The 22,212-nt window shown below is 47.2% G+C and overlaps 1 protein-coding gene across 2 annotated transcripts in view; it reads right to left on the bottom strand.

Moving 5' to 3' along the window:
* Window positions 1–22,212, bottom strand: part of ZFC3H1 (zinc finger C3H1-type containing) — a 265,037-nt gene that overhangs the window by 145,904 nt on the left and 96,921 nt on the right. For both annotated transcript variants that reach the window (XM_063927461.1, XM_063927460.1), the window contains exons 14-16: window positions 4,821–4,952; window positions 3,853–4,401; window positions 2,428–2,537 (exon numbers count right to left, since the gene is read on the bottom strand). In XM_063927461.1, the coding sequence (XP_063783531.1) occupies window positions 2,428–2,537; window positions 3,853–4,401; window positions 4,821–4,952 (791 nt within the window). The remainder of the gene's footprint in view (window positions 1–2,427; window positions 2,538–3,852; window positions 4,402–4,820; window positions 4,953–22,212) is intronic.

Raw genomic sequence — 22,212 nt, 5'->3', positions numbered from 1 at the left:
TATATTGTCCCTGTCCAGGGTATCAATATTTTCAGTCAGGGAATCCGACCAAGCCACCCCAGCACTGCACATCCAGGCTGAGGCGATTGCTGGTCGCAGTATAATACCAGTATGTGTGTATATACTTTTTAGGATATTTTCCAGCTTCCTATCAGCTGGTTCCTTGAGGGCGGCCGTATCAGGAGACGGTAACGCCACTTGTTTTGATAAGCGTGTGAGCGCCTTATCTACCCTAGGGGGTGTTTCCCAACGCGCCCTAACCTCTGGCGGGAAAGGGTATAATGCCAATAATTTTTTAGAAATTAGCAGTTTTTTATCGGGGGAAACCCACGCTTCATCACACACCTCATTTAATTCATCTGATTCAGGAAAAACTACGGGTAGTTTTTTCACACCCCACATAATACCCTTTTTTGTGGTACTTGTAGTATCAGAAATGTTCAAAACCTCCTTCATTGCCGTGATCATGTAACGCGTGGCCCTACTGGAAAATACGTTTGTTTCCTCACCGTCTACACTGGAGTCAGTGTCCGTGTCTGTGTCGACCAGAGGTAACGGGCGCTTTAGAGCCCCTGACGGTGTTTGAGACGCCTGTACAGGTATTAACTGATTTGCCGGCTGTCTCATGTCGTCAACAGTCTTTTGTAAAGTGCTGACACTATCACGTAATTCTTTCCATAAGACCATCCAGTCAGGTGTCGACTCCCTAGGGGGTGACATCACTAACACAGGCAATTGCTCCGCCTCCACACCATTTTCCTCCTCATACATGTCGACACAACGTACCGACACAGCACACACACAGGGAATGCTCTGATAGAGGACAGGACCCCACTAGCCCTTTGGGGAGACAGAGGGAGAGTTTGCAAGCACACACCAGAGCGCTATATATATATATATAGGGATAACCTTATATAAGTGTTTTTCCCTGATATAGCTGCTGTATATATTTATCTGCCAAATTAGTGCCCCCCCTCTCTTGTTTTACCCTGTTTCTGTAGTGCAGGACTGCAGGGGAGAGTCAGGGAGCCTTCCTCCAACGGAGCTGTGAGGAAAAAATGGCGCCAGTGTGCTGAGGAGATAGGCTCCGCCCCCTTCTCGGCGGCCTTTCTCCCGCTTTTTTAAGGAAAAATTGGCAGGGGTTAAATGCATCCATATAGCCCAGGAGCTATATGTGATGTATTTTTTGCCAAATAAGGTGTTTCTATTGCGTCTCAGGGCGCCCCCCCCCCCAGCGCCCTGCACCCTCAGTGACCGAAGTGTGCTGAGAGCAATGGCGCACAGCTGCGGTGCTGTGCGCTACCTTATTGAAGACAGGACGTCTTCTGCCGCCGATTTTCCGGACCTCTTCAGTCTTCTGGCTCTGTAAGGGGGCCGGCGGCGCGGCTCTGGGACACATCCATGGCTGGGCCTGTGATCGTCCCTCTGGAGCTAATGTCCAGTAGCCTAAGAAGCCCAATCCACTCTGCACGCAGGTGAGTTCGCTTCTTCTCCCCTTAGTCCCTCGGTGCAGTGAGCCTGTTGCCAGCAGGTCTCACTGAAAATAAAAAACCTACTTTAAACTTTTACTCTAAGCAGCTCAGGAGAGCCCCTTAATATGCACCCTTCTCGTTCGGGCACAAAAATCTAACTGAGGCTTGGAGGAGGGTCATAGGGGGAGGAGCCAGTGCACACCAGCTAGTCCTAAAGCTTTTACTTTTGTGCCCAGTCTCCTGCGGAGCCGCTATTCCCCATGGTCCTTTCGGAGTCCCCAGCATCCACTAGGACGTCAGAGAAAATGTATTCTGCTGGTCCCGTCCCAGGGAGTGTAACCCGACAGTAGCCTCCACCATGTCGCAATAACGTGACCGCTCAACCCCGGAGCCCGGGGGAAAGGGGGGGGGGGGGGGGGGCGAGCGCGGGGAGAGGTTTACAGTAAACACAGCAATAGAAATAACCATAAAGGGGACAGCCCAATACTGTCAGTGACAGATTGTGGCTGTCCTGTACCTTATCCCTGCCGCATCCTGTATCATGGAAGAGAAGAATGTGGCCCCAGTGACCAAAGTGTGGTGGCCTCCAGCGGCAGATCAGAGTGGGGACAATCCTTACTAACTAAACCCACTCCAGCAGTACCTGTCACCTGTAAACAGGGACTAGGTACTTTTGAGAAAATCCAACAAAAATATTAAAAACCTCACTAAACTTAGGAGAAAGAAAATCTGTGTCTGTACTCCACAGGCACAAAACTGAAACTGAGTTGCTGGCTAGGCAGGAAGGAGATGGGAGGGGTTAGAGGGGGGAGGAGGCAGTTTGTTTGATAGGTTCTGTGCCAAACTCCACTACCACACATCTCTAACCCACAAGTAACGGCGCAGCGTCCCCCAGATGGATGACAGAGAAAAATGCACACGGATTACCCCATATATACAGTATTATTTTTCTTACCTATAAGATTTAAAAGCAAGAAGTGGACTGCGATAGTGACCAAAAGGCAACGGTTTTGCATCAATCTGTTTTGTTTGTGTTGCAAATAATTCTACATCCACCGGTATTTCCTGGAAAAAACAGCATCAACTGTGTCAGTGAAAATTATTGAAATAACTAAAAATAAACACCTCACCACAGCAAATAAAACCAGATAAAGCCAAAAACACAAGGTACTTACTGCGCTGCGTAGCACACCATTAACACTTTGGAAGCTTAACTTAAGAAGTGCGCTCACATGACAAAATGGACACTAAACATTTGTGTATGGAATAAAACTATTTAGTCAGTTCACGGTAACACCAAGACATAGTTGATGTTTCCCACATTCGCAACCAAAATACCCTGATTAAAACAAATTAGAAATTCTGTTCAGAGGTTTAGAAATGTATTAAAAAAGTTGAGCCCAAACTCTCCAGCCTGTAAAAATTGATTTTAAATGTAGGCAATTTTGAAAGATTGTACTCAGCTGAGCAAAATCAGTTGTTTTTTTCCTCCAGTCATTTGAATAGGTATTACATTTACAAAGGATGCAGAAAGCACACTGAAATTAATAGCCAATTGAAACGAATGGGAAATGCTCATATGCAAGAAAAAAAACCAGCCTAATTTAAACCAGTTATGCAAACCATTAGCATTCTGGCAAATGTTTCTAGACACTCATAGGAATAACTACTTTTTTAACAGGAAACCTGAAATTGAGGCATCCCTAGTACAGTTACCAGTGAGGAACAAGGAAACGTTCAAGTGCTCTCTAATAACTGGCAGATAAAAACCTAACACGTATAGGCCCTACACACTGGCCGACAATCTTCAAAAATATGAACAATCTCGTTCATTATTGAACAAGATAACGTTCATATCTTTCAGTGTGGAGGCACAAGCGAAGAACGATGCGCGGCCCCGCGCTCGTTCATCGTTGGTGCCCCGTCGCCTGTGCATGCAGGCCTGCACCTCTATGGAGCCGGGTGACGGGGAGAGTGAAGGAACTTCACTAACCCCCCCCCCCCCCCCCGCCGGGTCGCCAATCGGCCGTATCCGCTGTCAGGCAGCTCGGCGGCGGATCTTGAAATGTGTAGGGCCCATTAGTTTTCGTATTGATTAATAGTTATTTGATGACTCGTGTAAAGCTCATGATTTTATTTTCTCTCTTAAATAGCAATATGCCATCTACATGCTAACAAACCTCAGTTCCTATTACTAACGACACAGGCTGGAATTAAGCATATATGCACTCTAAAACTGTAACAATTACATCATATGTCCAACATTATGTGTGAGCACACTTCAATTCAACGTATTTAGGGGGTTAGATTTAAAGTAACATATTATCAGAAGCATCTTCCAGGATAAAATAAAGCATTGAATTGTTTTAAAAATAATCACCTTCCCTGAGGCGAGCTTATCCTGAGACACTAGTAGTGCGTCACCCTTTGAAAGCAGCTCGGTTAGGTTACCAGTGCTTGAATGTAGTTTCCTAAGCTCATCAATATTTAATCCCAAGAACAGTTCTGCTTCCTCTGCTGTCACCTTGGAAGGCATGCTAGAGCTCTCCTTATAAGGCGTAAGCTCTGCGTGCTTTAGGTTAGGTTTGGTAAAAGAGTTTGAGTCACGGAATGATCTCCTCCGTTCTTTAACAGAGATTGCCAATTCTTCATCTTCAAGCTCATTTTCCTCAGTGTCCAATGTTATTTTGTCTTGAGAGAGGTCATGAAGAGAAGGCTGTGGGAGTACAAATTCTGGCTGCTCTTCTACCACAGTGGGATGGTGTACAGCCTGCTCTTTTTTGGCTTGCATTTCTTTTAGCTTTTGAATTTTAAGAGCATATTCCTGTTCCAGTTCTTGCAGTCGTTTTTTCTCCAACGCAATAGCTTCTGCAGACTGTCTGTTGGGGCTGCCCACCACACCAGTATCTGATTTAAATATTTTATTTGCCTAAAAAGAAATATAAGTATTCATTCTGAAATTCATAAACTTAGCGTACAGAACAACAAATAAATGGAAATACTTGTTACTGGTTTATGAATAAATTAGATCTGTGGAATAAAAGCAAAAGGTAGCATGGAGGAAAAGCATAAACAACCAAAACAAACTACTAATTTTACGTAATGTCTAAAGCCATACATTACAAGGGACGTGTGCGTTTTGTGAAAACAATATGCAACGGGTCCTCAATTTGAACTAGAGGTGTTACAGCTCGAAGATTGTACTGTAGAATGAGCATTTTTATGCAAGGTTCACCCTCATTCAATCTTGACATTCTTAAATATATCCTACATTTTAAGTCATCTCAAAATGATGCACCAAAAAAAAAAAAAAAAAAATAGAAAGTATAAAATACTGTTACAACTTACAATAATACTGATAGGCTCCAGTTTTCGCTTGCCAAGCTCTTGACTGGCCAGTGCTTTTGCCCGTGCAATTTCTTCTCCAGATTTTAGAGCAATACTCCTTTTTACTTTAACTCTGTGCTGTACTTTACCAATCTAAAAAAAATAAAAATAGGGATTTTTGTTACTTATTGTAAAATCTCTCTCTCATCCATCTGGGGGACGCTGCGCAGTTACTTGTGGGTTAGAGGTGTGTGGTTGTGGAGTTTGGCACAGAACTATTAAAAGCTGACCCCTCCCCCCTCTAACCCCTCCCATCTCCTTCCTGCCTAGCCAGCACCTCAGTTAACGTTTAGCCAAGCCAAAGGAGATGGACCGAAAAAAAATTACTGGTTAAACCAGACAAACATCTGGGAGGGATCGCAGCGTCCCCCAGATGGAATCAGAGAAAGATATTACGGTAAGTAACAAAAATCCCTATTTCTCTTTCATCCATCTGGGGGACGCTGCACAGTTACTTGTGGGATTTCCCAAAGCAAGCTAATGAGAGGAGGGAGATGAAGACGGCATAGCCGTCCGTAAAATTTGACGCCCAACAGAGGCAGTCTCCAAATCGAAAGTATGAAAACGGTAAACCCTTTTCGAAACGTATGCACAGACGACCAGGTCGCCGCCCTACACAGCTGCTCAATAGACTCACTCCCGCGAGCAGCCCAAGAAGCTCCAACTCGAATGAGCTGGAATCGAGTCAGAAACTGAAATATCAGAAAACTGTTTTTATGGGCGAAGTCACCCAACGAGCCACTGTGTTCTTGGAAGCCGGCCAATCTCGTTTGGGCGCATCAATTAAAAACCAACAATGCAGCCGTACGACAGACAGGATCCGGACAAGATAAATAAATCTGTAAGGCCCTAAGCATATCTAAGAGAGCCAAATGGGAATCCTCCCGGAAGAAGGAGTAAACGCTGGAAGGACAATGTCCTGATTTAGATGAAACGCTGACACAACTTTCGGAAGGAAGGAGGGTTTTGTTCGCAGAACCACCCGGCTATCATGAAACATCAACAAGGGTGGTCTGCAAGAAAGAGCTGTCAATGCAGATACTCGTCCTGCGGAGGCAATTGCCAATAGGAAGACAACTTTTGAACGTTAGATACCGCAATTTTACAGATTCCAAAGGTTCAAATGGAGAATTCTGAAGAGCCGTAAAGACTAAGTTAAAGTCCCAGGGAGGAACCGGAGGAACAAAAGGTGACTGAATCCGAAGCACTCCCTGAAGGAACGTCTGAACTTCTGGAATGATGTCGGTTCTTTCTTTCAAAAGAGACTGGCTAAGTCAGAAACTTGACCCTTCAGTGAAGAAAGTCTCAGACCCTTATGAAGACCCTCCTGAAGGAAGGATAACCGACGAGGAATACGAAACAAACCCGGTGTTAAACCACGCTTTTCACACCAATCAATGTAAATACGCCATACGCTGTGGTAAATTCCAGAAGTAACCGGGTCTCTAGCCTGAATCATCGTTTACACAACAAGACGAGAAAAAAACCCTTTTCCCTTAAAATGTTGGATTCAAGAACCAAGCCGTCAAAGCCAGCCGACCCAACCTGGGTGGTGACATGGTCCTTGAATCAAAAGATCCGGACGCAGAGGGAGTCGGAATTGTTCCTCGACGACCATAGTGTGCCGAAGAGTGTACCACTGTCAGCGTGGCCAATCTGAGGCCACCAGAATGATTGGAAGACCTTCTTTCTGAATGCGTTGAAGCAGACGTGGAATCAGTGGAAATGGTGGAAACACATATCCCGGTTGAAAGTGCCACGGTGCTGTCAGTGCATCGATTAGAATTGCTTGAGGGTCCTGAGTACGCGACCCGTAGAGAGGAAGTTTATTATTGAGACGAGACGCCATCAGATCTACATCGGGCAACCCCCACCGGGCTACTAGAGTCAGAAACACCTCCTGGTGAAACTCACACTCTCCCGGATGCATCGCGTGACGGCTTAAGAAATCCGCCTCCCAGTTCTCGATCCCTGGAATGTGAATCGCGAATATGGCCGGAATCCAATGTTCCGCCCATGTGAGAATCTGGGCGACTTCTTTCATTTCGGATCAGTTTCGAGTACCTCCTTTCTTGTTTATGTAAGCAACTGCCGTGGCGTTGTCGGACTGAATCCGCACTGGATGACCCTGAATCATGGTTTGAATCCGAAGTGGTGCATACCGGATTGTCCTCAACTCCAAGATGTTGATCTGCAACTTTGACTCTTGACTGGTCCAGAGCCCCTGAAAGTGATGAGTCTGAAACACCGCCCCCCAACCTCTGAGGCCGGCGTTTGTGATGACCTTCACCCAAGACCAAATTGTGAACGGAACTACTTTGGTCAAATTGGAACTGTGAAACCACCAGCGAAGCGACTGATGAGTCCGTACAGACAAGCGGACCAACTGTAATTCGAGATGAGGCCCAGTCCGAGTCCAACCGTTGAGAATCTGAGCCTGAAGGGGTCGAGCATGAAACTTGGCATATGGAACTGCCTTGAAGGTGCCACCATCTTGCCTAACACCTGCATGATTCGGAGAACCGAAACCACTGGGAAATGTAGCAGTGTTCGAATTCTGGACTGTATGTCCTGAATCTTGTCTGAGGAAGAACCACTTTTCTGGTTGTTGGTGTCGAATAAGAGTCCCAGAAACATAATTTTCTAGGAAGGAAGCAAAGACGACTTCGGACAATTTATTATTCATCCGAATGACCGTAGAGACGCAAGTTCTGATGAAGAATCAACTCTGCCTTGATCAACAGATCATCCAAATACAGAGTAATGCTGACTCCCTGCCTGAAACTGAAAATGTCAAGGCCGACTGCGAATCTCAGAAGAAATTGATGACCCGTCCAAATAGAAACAAGCAGATAGGCGTCTAATGTCCAATTAGGCCAAATATCCCCGTTTCCTTGGCGACGATAATCGAGCGGATGGATTCCATTTTGAACTTTTGGGTTGACATGAACTGTCCAGTTTGTCCACGTGTAAAATCCCCGACCTCTCTGCCGAGCAGGACCTAGAAGAATTACTTCATTTCGTAAAAAAAATGGCTGTTGCATGACAAAGAGCCCGACGTCTGGAGGGACCATTTGAAAGAGGAGTGATGAACACACGATATGGGACTGGTTCCTAGAGATCTAACATATATCCTCTGGATATGACCTCCGTCACCCACCGATCTGGTCTCGACAGGAGCCACACTTCTTTGAACTGTAGTAACCGAGCCTCAACCGTCACTGATACCTCCGGGGATCGTGAACCGTCATGCAGTAGGTTTGTTGGCAGGTTTACGTCTACCTCTGAATGCCTCCCTTCGTGGGTATCCCCTGTATATGAAAGGACCGAAACCTTGTAGTATTCGGTTTCGGAGGAGCAACTGGAAGAAAGGGGTTCCTTCTGTAGTATGTGAGATAATATTCTTTGATTCCGACCTAAAGAGAACTCACCTTCAAAGGGTACCGCCGACAAGGTCTGTTTGGAGTCAAAATCGGCATTCCAAACCCGAAACCAGAGACCGTCTTGTTGTCACGGTCAAGGCATAAATACGGGATTGTAGCGCAGCAGGATCAACCAAGGCCTCACCCACATAAGTAAGAGCCTTCCGAAATCTGTTCTGCTAATTGAATGGCTTCCGATGGATCGTCAGACTGCCTTCCAGAGATGACCTGTGCTAGTAAGTCATCCGCGGCCTTGAGGACCCAAGCGCCAGCTAAAATTGGGAGAAGAGAAACACCTGATAAAGAAAACAGATTTAGGCATTGCTTCAATCTTCCTATCTGTAGGATCTTTCAACGTCACAGACTGTACAGAAGGAATAACCGTAGTCCCTGCTAAATTTGAATTAAATCAGCAAGACATCTGCCCATATTTTGAGCCAGCACCGAATGTGTCTGGCCCAAGAATACATAGACTGACCCGCGGAACCTCCCTTGTTGGACCACCACAGATGCACCAGAGCATGAAGCACAGAGGGTATCAGCATCCGCGTTACCCTTAGCTAGCCTTGACCCACATTGTAAGCAGGAAAATAACCACCGAGGATGTCTTCCTCTTTGTAGATCTGTCTGCCTTATTGTCATAATGAAACTTTTTTTTTTTTTAAACAAATGCACTACAAACAAACTATAAACTCAGTAGAGTAGTGAACAGTACTGTGTAATTTATATTGAAAAAATTAAATCTGCAAAAATTAAATCTGTTAACTCTCATGAAAAGTGTAGACTAACACTATGCCCCCAAAGTATACTTGCTGTTAGGCGACCTCCAAGCTGTGTGTGTGTGCTGCACAGCGCCCCTCGTACTGTCTCTGTAGAAGATGGCGCCCGGAGCTTTGTAGACGCTGGCCGGGAGTGTGCGCGAGGCAGTGCAGGGCGGGAATCCGCCCCTTCTTTGAAGTAAGTAAGCGCCGCCTCCCCCTGCTCTAGCCGGAAGCCTGCGGCTCCCGCTCACCACTACATCCAGCGGCTCTGTTCGGGCAGCGGCTCCCGCGCACCGCTATATACAGCGGCTGTGTTCGGGCAGCGGCTCCCGCGCACCACTACATACAGCGGCTCTGTTCGGGCAGCCTCTAGCGATCCCCCGGGGAGTGACTCACCACTCTTCCCCTTTCTGTTACTGCGCTCCACCGCTCACCTCCGGAGAGAGAACGGAGGGGGGGGCGGATACACAAGTATAAATATAAAATATGAAAGATATAGTAATATTATATATATATATATATATATATATATATATATATATATATATATATATATATATATATATATATATATATATACACACACACACACACAAGCAAAGATGCGGCACTCACGAACACTTTGAAAGAAGTCACAGACCCGGTTCAGGTATAATCAACGTTTCAATCCTTTTATGGATTTTCGTCAGGAACAAGATTTTCGTCAGGACTAAGTCCTTGCCCTATATTGCAAATGACATCATTTTAATCCATGAACGATACACACTATGTTTGCTGTTTTTTTCTTTTTACATGTTAATCTTAAAATGATGAACATCGGCTGGAAGTTCTCACTTACCAGATAAGCGTCCAAGGCCATAATTTTTACCCACCTGAGTATTTCCGTTATAATTGTTACTACACTCATTAGCGCTTATTTTCTCTACTACATATATATGTATGTATGTATGTATGTATGTATGTATGTATGTATGTATGTATGTATGTATGTATGAAGGCTAGACCAATACTGTCAGAGACAGATTGGGTCTATCCTGTACCTCCTCACTGACGACTTCTTAGGAACAGGAATCCAGCCCCAGTGACCGAAGTGTGGTGGCCTCCAGCGGCAGAATAGAGAAGGTACTCTAGCTAACCCCACTCTAGTAGCACCTGTCACCTGTATACAGGGACTAGGTACTCCAAGTAATAAAATAATAAAATACCTAACTAAAATCTTCAGAGAAAAAAAATCTGTTTCTGTACTCCACAGGCACAAAACTAAAACGGAGGTGCTGGCTAGGCAGGAAGGAGATTTGAGGGGTTAGAGGGGGGGAGGGGTTAGAGGGGGGAGGGGTCAGCTTTTAATCGTTCTGTGCCAAACTCCACAACCACACACCTCTAACCCACAAGTAACTGCGCAGCGTCCCCCAGATGGATGAAAGAGAAAAGAGGATTTTGGTACTTACTGAGAAATCCATTTCTCTGAATCCTCTAGGGGACACTGGAGTTCCTTATACAGTAGGGGTGTGAAGCTTGCAACCGGAGGTGTGGCACAATCTAAAATTAGTATTGTCTGCACAGCCGGCTCCTCCCCCTTCACATCCCTCCTCCCTCAGTTTTGAAAATTTGACTGAGAGAATAGGACATGATACTATAGCACCAAGCGAGGAACCAAACCGTACAACATATCAAACAGCATCCAAGAAACTTTTTGAACCGAAATTAACACCGTTTTTACGAACTGTGTGAACAATAATCCAAACACAGCAAGTTGACAGCACCGAGGTGGGCGTCCAGTGTCACCTAGAGGATTCAGAGAAATAGATTTATCGGTAAGTACCAAAATCCTCTTTTCTCTTTCATCCACTAGGGGACACTGGAGTTCCTTATACAGTAGGGGACGTCCCAAAGTTATCCCCTAGGGAGGGAGTGCTGTCTGTTGCCTGTAAAACCAAAACGTCCGAACTTAGAATCCTCGGACGCAAAGGTATCAAACTTGTAAAACTTTGCGAACGTGTGGGCTGAGGACCACGTCGCCACTCTGCAAAGTTGAGTCGTGGAAACACCTCTAGCAGCCGCCCAGGAGGCACCCACCGACCGGGTAGTATGAGCACCCGTCTGTACCGGAACCTGTTTACCACAGGAAACATAAGCTTGCCGAATGGCAAGTCTGATCCATCTAGACAGAGACTGCTTAGAAGCCGGCCAACCCTTCTTTTGGCCCATCATACAGGACAAATAAATGGTCCAACTTCCTAAAGGACGACGTAATGTGTACGTACACCCGCAGCGCTCTGACAACATCCAAGGATACATCCCCATCTGCCAGACACTGGAAAGATGTGACCACAATCGGCTGGTTTACATGAAACCCCGAAACAACTTTAGGAAGGAAATCCACTCTTGTACGGAGCTCCGCCCGATCTTCATGAAAAAAAAATATTTAAAAAAAATAAGATTTTACTCACCGGTAAATCTATTTCTCGTAGTCCGTAGTGGATGCTGGGGACTCCGTAGGGACCATGGGGAATAGACGGGCTCCGCAGGAGACTGGGCACTCTAAGAAAGATTTAGTACTACTGGTGTGCACTGGCTCCTCCCTCTATGCCCCTCCTCCAGACCTCAGTTAAGGAAACTGTGTCCGCTAGAGCTGACATTACAAGGAAAGGATTTTGGAATCCAGGGTAAGACTCATACCAGCCACATCAATCACACCGTATAACTTGTGATAACATACCCAGTTAACAGTATGAACAACAACAAAGCATCAACCACTGATGCCAACATAACATAACCCTTTATTAAGCAATAACTATATACACGTATTGCAGAAAGTCCGCACTTGGGACGGGCGCCTAGCATCCACTACGGACTACGAGAAATAGATTTACCGGTGAGTAAAATCTTATTTTCTCTAACATCCTAGTGGATGCTGGGAACTCCGTAAGGACCATGGGGATTATACCAAAGCTCCCAAACGGGCGGGAGAGTGCGGATGACTTTGCAGCACCGAATGGGCAAACACAAGGTCCTCCTCAGCCAGGGTATCAAACCTGTAGAATTTTGCAAAAGTGTTTGAACCCGACCAAGTAGCTGCTCGGCAAAGCTGTAATGCCGAGACCCCTCGGGCAGCCGCCCAAGAAGAGCCCACCTTCCTTGTGGAATGGGCTTTTATCGATTTTGGATGCAGCAATCCAGCCGCAGAATGAGCCTGCTGAATCGTGTTACAGATCCAGCGAGCAATAGTTTGCTTTGAAGCAGGAGCACCCAGCTTGTTGGATGCATACAGGATAAACAGCGAGTCAGTTTTCCTGACTCTAGCCGTTCTGGCCACATAAATCTTCAAAGCCCTGACTACATCAAGCAACTTGGAATCCTCCAAGTCACGAGTAGCCGTAGGCACCACAATAGGTTGGTTCAAATGAAAAGATGACACCACCTTCGGCAGAAATTGTGAACGAGTCCGCAAATTCTGCCCTGTCCACATGGAAAACCAGATAGGGGCTTTTGCATGACAAAGCCGCCAATTCTGACACATGACTAGCCGAAGCTAAGGCCAATAGCATGACCACCTTCCACGTGAGATACTTTAGCTCCACGGTCTTAAGTGGCTCAAACCAGTGGGATTTCAGGAAACCCAACACCACGTTGAGATCCCACGGTGCCACTGGTGGCACAAAAGGGGGCTAAATATGCAGCACTCCCTTAACAAACGTCTGAACCTCAGGAAGAGAAGCCAGTTCTTTTTGAAAGAAAATGGATAGGGCCGAAATCTGGACCTTTATGGACCCCAACTTCAAGCCCATAGTCACTCCAGACTGTAGGGAGTGCAGGAACCGGCCCAGCTGGAATTCCTCTGTAGGGGCCTTCCCGGCCTCACATCAGGCAACATATTTTCGCCATATACGGTGATAGTGTTTTGCGGTCACGTCCTTCCTAGCCTTTATTAGCGTAGGAATAACTTCATCCGGAATGCCTTTTTCCGCTAGGATCCGGCGTTCAACCGCCATGCCGTCAAACGCAGCCGCGGTAAGACTTGGAACAGACAGGGCCCCTGTTGCACAAGTCCTGTCTTAGAGGCAGAGGCCACGGGTCCTCTGTGAGCATTTCTTGCAGATCTAGATACCAAGTCCTTCTGGGCCAATCCGGAACAAAGAGTATTGTTCTCACTCCTCTTTTCCTTATGATTCCCAGCACCTTGGGTATGAGAGGAAGAGGAGGAAATACATATACCGACGGGAACACCCACGGTGTCACCAGTGCGTCCACAGCTATCGCCTGAGGATCTCTTGACCTGGCGCAACATCTCTGCAGCTTTTTGTTGAGGCAGGATGCCATCATGTCCACCTGTGGCAGTTCCCACCGACTTGCAATCTGCATGAAGACTTCTTGATGAAGTCCCCACTCTCCCGGGTGGAGGTCGTGCCTGCTGAGGAAGTCTGCTTCCGAGTTGTCCACTCCCGGAATGAACACTGCTGACAGTGCGCTTACGTGATTCTCCGGCCAGCGAAAAATTCTGGTGGCTTCTACAATCGCCACCCTGCTCCTTGTGCCGCCTTGGCGGTTTATATGAGCCACCGCGGTGATATTGTCTGACTGAATCAGAACCGGTTGGTCGCGAAGCAGGGTCTCCGCTTGACTTAGGGCGTTGTATATGACCCTTAGTTCCAGGATATTGATGTGAAGGCAAGTCTCCTGCCTTGACCACAGCCCTTGGAAATTTCTTCCCTGTGTGACTGCCCCCCACCCTCGGAGGCTTGCATCCGTGGTCACCAGGACCCAGTCCTGAATGCCGAATCTGCGACCTTCGAGTAGGTGAGCACTCTGCAGTTACCACAGGAGAGACACCCTGGCCCTGGGGGATAGGGTGATTAACCGATGCATCTGAAGATGTGATCAGGACCACTTGTCCAGTAAGTCCCATTGGTAGGTCCTCGCATGGTACATGTCGAAGGGAATGGCTTCGTATGATGCCACCCTCCTTCCCAGGACTCGAGTGCAGTGATGCACTGACACCTGTTTTGGTTTTAATAGATTCCGGACCAGTGTCACGAGCTCCTGAGCTCTCTCTATCGGGAGATAAACCCTTTTCTGGTCTGTGCCTAGGATCATGCCTAGGAGAGGCAGATGAGCTGTAGGAACCAACTGCGACTTTGGAATATATAGAATCCAGCCGTGTTGCCGTTACACTTCCAGAGACAGTAATACGCTGATCAGCAACTGCTCTCTTGATCTCGCTTTTATGAGGAGATCGTCCAAGTACATAATAGTGACACCTTGCTTCCGCCGGAGCACCATCATTTCCGCCATTACCTTGGTGAATATTCTCAAGGCCGTGGAGAGACCAAACGGCAACGTCTGAAATTGGTAATGACAATCCCGTACCACAATTCTGAGGTACGCCTGATGAGGTGGATAAATGGGGACATGAAGGTATGCATCCTTTATGTCCCGAGTCACCATAAAATCTCCCCCTTTCAGGCTTGCAGTGACCGCTCTTAGCGATTCCATCTTGAACTTGAACCTTTTCAGGTATATGTTCAGGGATTTTAAATTCAATATGGGTCTGACCGAACCGTCTGGTTTCGGGACTACAACATGGTCGAATAATAACCCCCTCATTGTTGAAGGAGGGAAACCTTGACCACCACCTGTTGAAGATACAATTTGTGAATTGCAGTTAACACTGTTTCCCTCTCGTGGGGGGGAAGACGGCAGGGCCGTCGGTGAGGGGGCATCTTCTCAAAGTCCAGCTTGTATCCCTGAGACACAATATCTATTGCCCAGGGATCTAACAGGGAGTGAACCCACTTGTGGCTGAACTTACGAAGGTGTGCCCCCACCGGGCCTAGCTCCGCCTGTGGAGCCCCAGCGACATGCGGTGGATCTTTGTAGAGGCCGGGGAGGACTTCTGTTCCTGGGAACTAGCTGTGTTGTGCAGCTTCTTTCCTCTGCCCCCGCCTCTGGCAAGAAAGGACGCACCTCAGACTTTCTTGTTTCTTTATTCGAAAGGCTGCATTTGATAATGTCGTGCTTTCCTAGGCTGTGCAGGAATATAAGGCAAAATATCAGAATTACCATCTATAGCTGTGGAGACCAGGTCCGAGAACCCTTCTCCACACAATCCTCAGCCTTCCATATGCCTCTTAAGTCGGCATCATCTGTCCATTGCATATTCCACAGGACACGTCAAGCAGAAATCGACATAGCTTTGACTCTAGGACCCAGTATACTCATGTCTCTTTGGGCATGTTATATATATATATATATATATATATATATATATATATATATATATATATATATATATATATATATATATCTCTTAAGACAGCATCTTTAATATATAAATATATATATATATATATATATATATATATATATATATATATATATATATATATATCTCTATATGCATACTAGGGTCTCAATCTCTGCTGATAAGGTACCTGTCCACGCTGCCACAGCGCTATAAACCCATGCCGACACAATCGCCGGTCTGAGTAGTGTACCAGAATGTGCACGCTATCTGCAGGATCCCTGAGAATAGCTGTTACGTCAGGGCTACCTTTTGGGCAAACGTGACACCCTAGGGGAAGATTCCCATCATATCCTGGCCCTAGTGGGGAAAGGATACTGCCTGAGAATTCTTTGTGGGAAACTGCAGTCTCTTGTCTGGAGATTCCCACTCTTTTTCATCATGAGGAGGGAAATTTACCTCAGCTTTCTTCCCCTTAAACATGTGTACCCTTGTGTCAGGGACAGATGAGTCATCAATGATATGCAAATTATCTTTTATTACAATAATCATATATTGAATACTTTTCTGCCATTTTGGCTGTAACTTTGCATTATCGTAGTCGACACTGGAGTCAAACTCCGTGTCGATATTAGTGTCTATTATTTTGGATAGTGAGCATTGAGAGACTCTGAAGGTCTCTGCGACATAGGGACAGACATGGGTAGATTTCCTGTCTGTTCTCTAATCTTTTGTGCAATAAATTCACCTTAGCACTTAATTACACATATCCAAACAGGTGTCGGCATTGTCGACGGAGACACCCTCTCACACACATTTGCTCCATCTCCTCCTTAGGGGAGCCTTTTACCTCAGACATGTCGACACACACGTACCGACACACCACACACTCAGGGAATGCTCATCTGAAGATAATTCCCCCATAAGGCCCTTCGGAGAGAGAGAGAGAGAGAGAGAGTATGCCAGCACACACCCCAGCGCTATTAACCCAGGAATAACACAGTAACTTAATGTTAACCCAGTAGCTGCTGTTTATATTGATTTTTGCGCCTAATTATGTGCCCCCCCTCTCATTTTACCCTCTTCTACCGTGTAACTGCAGGGGAGAGACTGGGGCGCTTCCTCTCAGCGGTGCTGTGGAGAAAAAACATGGCGCTGGTGAGTGCTGAGGAAGAAGCCCCGCCCCCTCGACGGCGGGCTTCTGTCCCGCTTTCATGTACAATTTTGGCGGGGGCTCATACATATATACAGTGCCCCACTGTATATTATGTAAACTTTTGCCAAGAGGTACCTAATTGCTGCCCAGGGCGCCCCCCCATGCACCCTGCACCCTACAGTGACCGGAGTGTGTGGGTTTAGTGTGGGAGCAATGGCGCACAGCTGCAGTGCTGTGCGCTACCTCATATAAAGACTGGAGTCTTCTGCCGCCGATTTCGAAGTCTTCTTGCTTCTGACACCGGCTTCTGTCTTCTGGCTCTGCGAGGGGGACGGCGGCGCGGCTCCGGGATCGGACGACCAAGGGTGCGATCCTGTGTACGATCCCTCTGGAGCTAATGGTGTCCAGTAGCCTAAGAAGCAGGACCTATCTTCAGTGAGTAGGGCTGCTTCTCTCCCCTCAGTCCCACGTAGCAGAGAGCCTGTTGCCAGCAGATCTCTCTGAAAATAAAAAACCTAACAAAATACTTTCTTTTTAGCAAGCTCAGGAGAGCCCACTAAGTAGCACCCAGCTCGTCCGGGCACAGTTTCAAACTGAGGTCTGGAGGAGGGACATAGAGGGAGGAGCCAGAACACTCCAGAATCCAAATTCTTTCTTAAAGTGCCCTGTCTCCTGGGGAGCCCGTCTATTCCCCATGGTCCTTACGGAGTCCCCAGCATCCACTAGGACGTTAGAGAAATAGAGATTACTTCATTATATTATGTGACCCTAACTGATCTCTCTCTCTTAGCAGGAGGAGCTGCCCTAATCTCTACCTCCAGCCTATATAACTATTTTCCCCTGCGGCCGCGGAGTCTCACCTCCGTGCTGTGTGCTTATGTTTTAGTCGCACTGCACTGTGCCCGCCAACGCGTGCGCCCAGGACCGCACTCCCCCGTCCCCTTGCGGCGAGTCTGCCGTGCCGCCGAGCGACAAACCTCGGCGAGCATTAAATATGCCGCTGTGGCCGGCTTTAGAGCCCTAGAGGCTGAAGGCGGAATCATGACAGGGAGAGAGCCCAACAAGCACAGCATTACTCTATCCCCAGAGCCCGCGCGCACTGCAGGACCCGTCACTCGGTCCCTACAGCGGCGCCCATCAGTTATCCAACAGGGGACTGAACACTGCTAAAAATCATTAGAAAGTGATTCTTGTAAAACCCCCTATTCTTGTTACACTAGGGCCCTTTTACCTACAACCAGTACTCACTTAAGTGTAAGAGGATCTCCTGTGAGAGATGCAGGTCCCTTCAGAAGGGATCTTTGTCTCTTCTATACTCGTGGGCTTTGTCCCCCTTTTCGTTAGGTTGACGCAGCCGAGTAGTTTTCTTTTTGTTTTTAGATCTTTTGTCAGGAGCTCTGAGCTCCATGTGCTACATCTCCTAGCACAATTTTCAAAACAGAGGGAGGAGGGATGTGAAGGGGGAGGAGCCAGCTGTGCAGACAATACTAATTTTAGATTGTGCCACACCTCCTGTTGCAAGCTTCACACCCCTACTGTATAAGGAACTCAAGTGTCCCCTAGTGGATGAAAGAGAAAATAGCTTATACTCCAAAATGTCACAAAAATGTAACAAAAGCAAAATAAACCCGAACTGTAAGTCTAAAGGAGCATATACACTAGACAAGATTGTCAACAACATGACTCATTACCATCCTGAGCGATATTGTTGCCAATATCGTCCAGTGTGTATGCTGCCTGAATGAAGCGCTGTCCCGTGCATCATCATCGTACCCCTGTGTCACCTTTGCATGCAGCTCAATTTGGATTTATTGTCCAAAGCTGCATATGTATGGGCCAGCCGCGGCTTGACATCACTGAACGCTGTCCCTTACGCTATCGTTCAGTCTGTACGGAGTATATCGGCCAACTGTCACTCACCGGTAAATCTATTTCTCGTAGTCCGTAGTGGATGCTGGGAACTCCGTAAGGACAATGGGGAATAGCGGCTCCGCAGGAGACTGGGCACAACTAAGGAAAGCTTTAGGACTACCTGGTGTGCACTGGCTCCTCCCACTATGACCCTCCTCCAGACCTCAGTTAGGATACTGTGCCCGGAAGAGCTGACACAATAAGGAAGGATTTTGAATCTCGGGTAAGACTCATACCAGCCACACCAATCACACCGTATAACTCGTGATGCTATACCCAGTTAACAGTATGAATAACAACTGAGCCTCACCAACAGATGGCTCATAACAACCCTTTAGTTAAGCAATAACTATATACAAGTTTTGCAGACAATCCGCACTTGGGATGGGCGCCCAGCATCCACTACGGACTACGAGAAATAGATTTACCGGTGAGTAAAATCTTATTTTCTCTGACCTCCTAGTAAATGCTGGGAACTCCGTAAGGACCATGGGGATTACACCAAAGCTCCCAAACGGGCGGGAGTGCGCGGATGACTCTGCAGCACCGAATGAGCAAACTCAAGGTCCTCCTTAGCCAGGGTATCAAACTTGTAGAATCTTGCAAAAGTGTTTGAACCCGACCAAGTAGCAGCTCGGCAAAGTTGTAAAGCCGAGACCCCTCGGGCAGCCGCCCAAGAAGAGCCCACTTTCCTCGTGGAATGGGCCTTTACAGATTTAGGATGCGGCAGTCCAGCCGCAGAATGTGCAAGTTGAATCGTGCTACAGATCCAGCGAGCAATAGTCTGCTTAGAAGCAGGAGCACCCAGCTTGTTGGGTGCATACAGGATAAATAGCGAGTCAGTTTTTCTGACTCCAGCCGTCCTGGAAACATATTTTCAGGGCCCTGACGACGTCCAGCAACTTGGAGTCCTCCAAGTCCCGAGTAGCCGCAGGCACCACAATAGGTTGGTTCACATGAAAAGCTGATACCACCTTAGGAAGGAATTGGGAACGCGTCCTCAATACCGCCCTATCCACATGAAAAATCAGATAAGGGCTTTTGCATGACAAAGCCGCCAATTCTGATACACGCCTGGCCAAGGCCAACAGCATGACCACTTTCCACGTGAGGTATTTTAGCTCCACGGTTTTAAGTGGCTCAAACCAATGCGACTTCAGGAAATCCAACACCACGTTGAGATCCCACGGTGCCACTGGAGGCACAAACGGGGGCTGAATATGCAGCACTCCCTTAACAAAAGTCTGAACTTCAGGCAGTGAAGCCAGTTCTTTTTGGAAGAAAATGGACAGAGCCGAAATCTGGACCTTAATGGAACCCAATTTTAGTCCCATAGACACTCCTGACTGTAGGAGGTGCAGAAAACAACCCAGTTGAAATTCCTCCGTTGGGGCCTTTCTGGCCTCACACCAAGCAACATATTTTCGCCAAATACGGTGATACAGGTTGAGTATCCAAAATGCTTGGGACCAGAAGTATTTTGGATATCGGATTTTTCCGTATTTTGGAATAATTGCATTCCATAATGAGATATCATGGCTTTGGGACCTAAGTCTAAGCACAGAATGCATTTATGTTTCATATACACCTTATACACACAGCCTGAAGGTAATTTTAGCCAATATTTTTAATAACTTTGTACATTTAACAATGTGTGTGTACATTCACACAATTTATTTGTTTCCTATACACCTTATACACACAGCCTGAAGGTCATTTAATACAATATTTTTAATAATTTTGTGTATTAAACAAAGTTTGTGTACATTGAAACATCAGAAAACAAAGGTTTCACTATTTCACTCTAGCTCAAAAAATTCCGTATTTCGGAATATTCCGTATTTCGGAATATTTGGATATGGGATACTCAACCTGTAATGTGTTACGGTCACATCTTTCCTCGCCTTAATCAGCGTAGGAATGACTTCCTCCGGAATGCCTTTTTCCTTTAGGATCCGGTGTTCAACCGCCATGCCGTCAAACGCAGCCGTGGTAAGTCTTGGAACAGACAGGGTCCCTGCTGAAGCAGGTCCTGTCTGAGCGGCAGAGGCCATGGGTCCTCTGAGATCATTTCTTGAAGTTCTGGGTACCAAGATCTTCTTGGCCAATCCGGAACCACGGGTATAGTTCGTACTCCTCTTTTTCTTATTATTCTCAGTACCTTGGGTATGAGAGGCAGAGGAGGGAACACAAACACCGACTGGTACACCCACGGCGTTACCAGAGCGTCCACAGCTATCGCCTGAGGGTCCCTTGACCTGGCGCAATATCTTTTTAGCTTTTTGTTGAGGCGGGACGCCATCATGTCCACCTGTGGCCTTTCCCACTGGTGTACAATCATTTGGAAGACTTCTGGATGAAGTCCCCACTCTCCCGAGTGGAGGTCGTGCCTGCTGAGGAAGTCTGCTTCCCAGTTGTCCACTCCCGGAATGAACACTGCTGACAGTGCTAACACGTGATTCTCCGCCCAACGGAGAATCCTTGTGGCTTCTGCCATCGCCATCCTGCTTCTTGTGCCGCCCTGTTGGTTTACATGGGCGACCGCCGTGATGTTGTCTGACTGAATCAGTACCGGCTGGTGTTGAAGCAGGGGCCTTGCCTGACTTAGGGCATTGTAAATGGCCCTTCGTTCCAGAATATTTTTGTGTAGGGCAGTCTCCTGACTTGACCATAGTCCTTGGAAATTTCTTCCCTGAGTGACTGCCCCCCAGCCTCGAAGGCTGGCATCCGTGGTCACTAGGACCCAGTCCTGTATGCCGAATCTGCGGCCCTCTAGAAGATGAGCACTCTGCAGCCACCACAGTAGAGACACCCTGGCCCTTGGGGACAAGGTTATCAGCCGATGCATCTGAAGATGCGATCCGGACCACTTGTCCAGCAGATCCCACTGAAAGATCCTTGCATGGAACCTGCCGAATGGAATTGCTTCGTAAGAAGCTACCATCTTTCCCAGGACTCGCGTGCAGTGATGCACCGACACCTGTTTTGGTTTTAGGAGGTCTCTTACAAGAGATGACAACTCCCTGGCCTTCTCCTCCGGGAGAAACACTTTTTTCTGTTCTGTGTCCAGAAACATCCCCAGGAACAGTAGACGCGTTGTAGGAACCAGCTGCGACTTCGGGATATTCAGGATCCAGCCGTGCTGTTGTAGCACTGTCTGAGCTAGTGCTACTCCGATCAACAACTGTTCCCTGGACCTCGCCTTTATAAGGAGATCGTCCAAGTACGGGATAATTATGACTCCTTTTTTTCGAAGGAGTATCATCATTTCTGCCATTACCTTGGTAAATACCCTCGGAGCCGTGGATAGACCAAACGGCAACGTCTGGAATTGGTAATGACAGTCCTGTACCACAAATCTGAGGTACTCCTGGTGAGGAGGGTAAATGGGGACATGCAGGTAAGCATCCTTGATGTCCAGTGATACCATGTAATCCCCCTCGTCCAGGCTCGCAGTAACCGCTCTGAGCGATTTCATTTTGAACTTGAACCTTCTTATGTAAGTGTTCAGTGATTTTAGATTTAAAATGGGTCTCACCGAACCGTCCGGTTTCGGTACCACAAACAACGTGGAATAATAACCCCTTCCCTGTTGCAGGAGGGGTACCTTGATTATCACCTGCTGAGAGTACAGCACTGCCTCCCTGTCTAGGGGAGTTGTTGGCAAAGCTGATTTGAGGAAACGGCGAGGGGGAGACGTCTCGAATTCCAGCTTGTAACACTGAGATACCACTTGTAGAATCCAGGGATCTACCTGTGAGCGAGCCCACTGGTCGCTGAAGTTCCGGAGACGGGCCCCCACCGCACCTGGCTCCGCCTGTGGAGCCCCAGCGTCATGCGGTGGACTTAGAGGAAGCGGGAG

This window comes from Pseudophryne corroboree, chromosome 6 (genome assembly GCF_028390025.1).
Source record: "Pseudophryne corroboree isolate aPseCor3 chromosome 6, aPseCor3.hap2, whole genome shotgun sequence".
Lineage (NCBI taxonomy): Eukaryota > Metazoa > Chordata > Amphibia > Anura > Myobatrachidae > Pseudophryne > Pseudophryne corroboree.
Note: the sequence above shows the minus strand (reverse complement) of the source record. Positions and strands in the feature narration are given on the sequence as shown.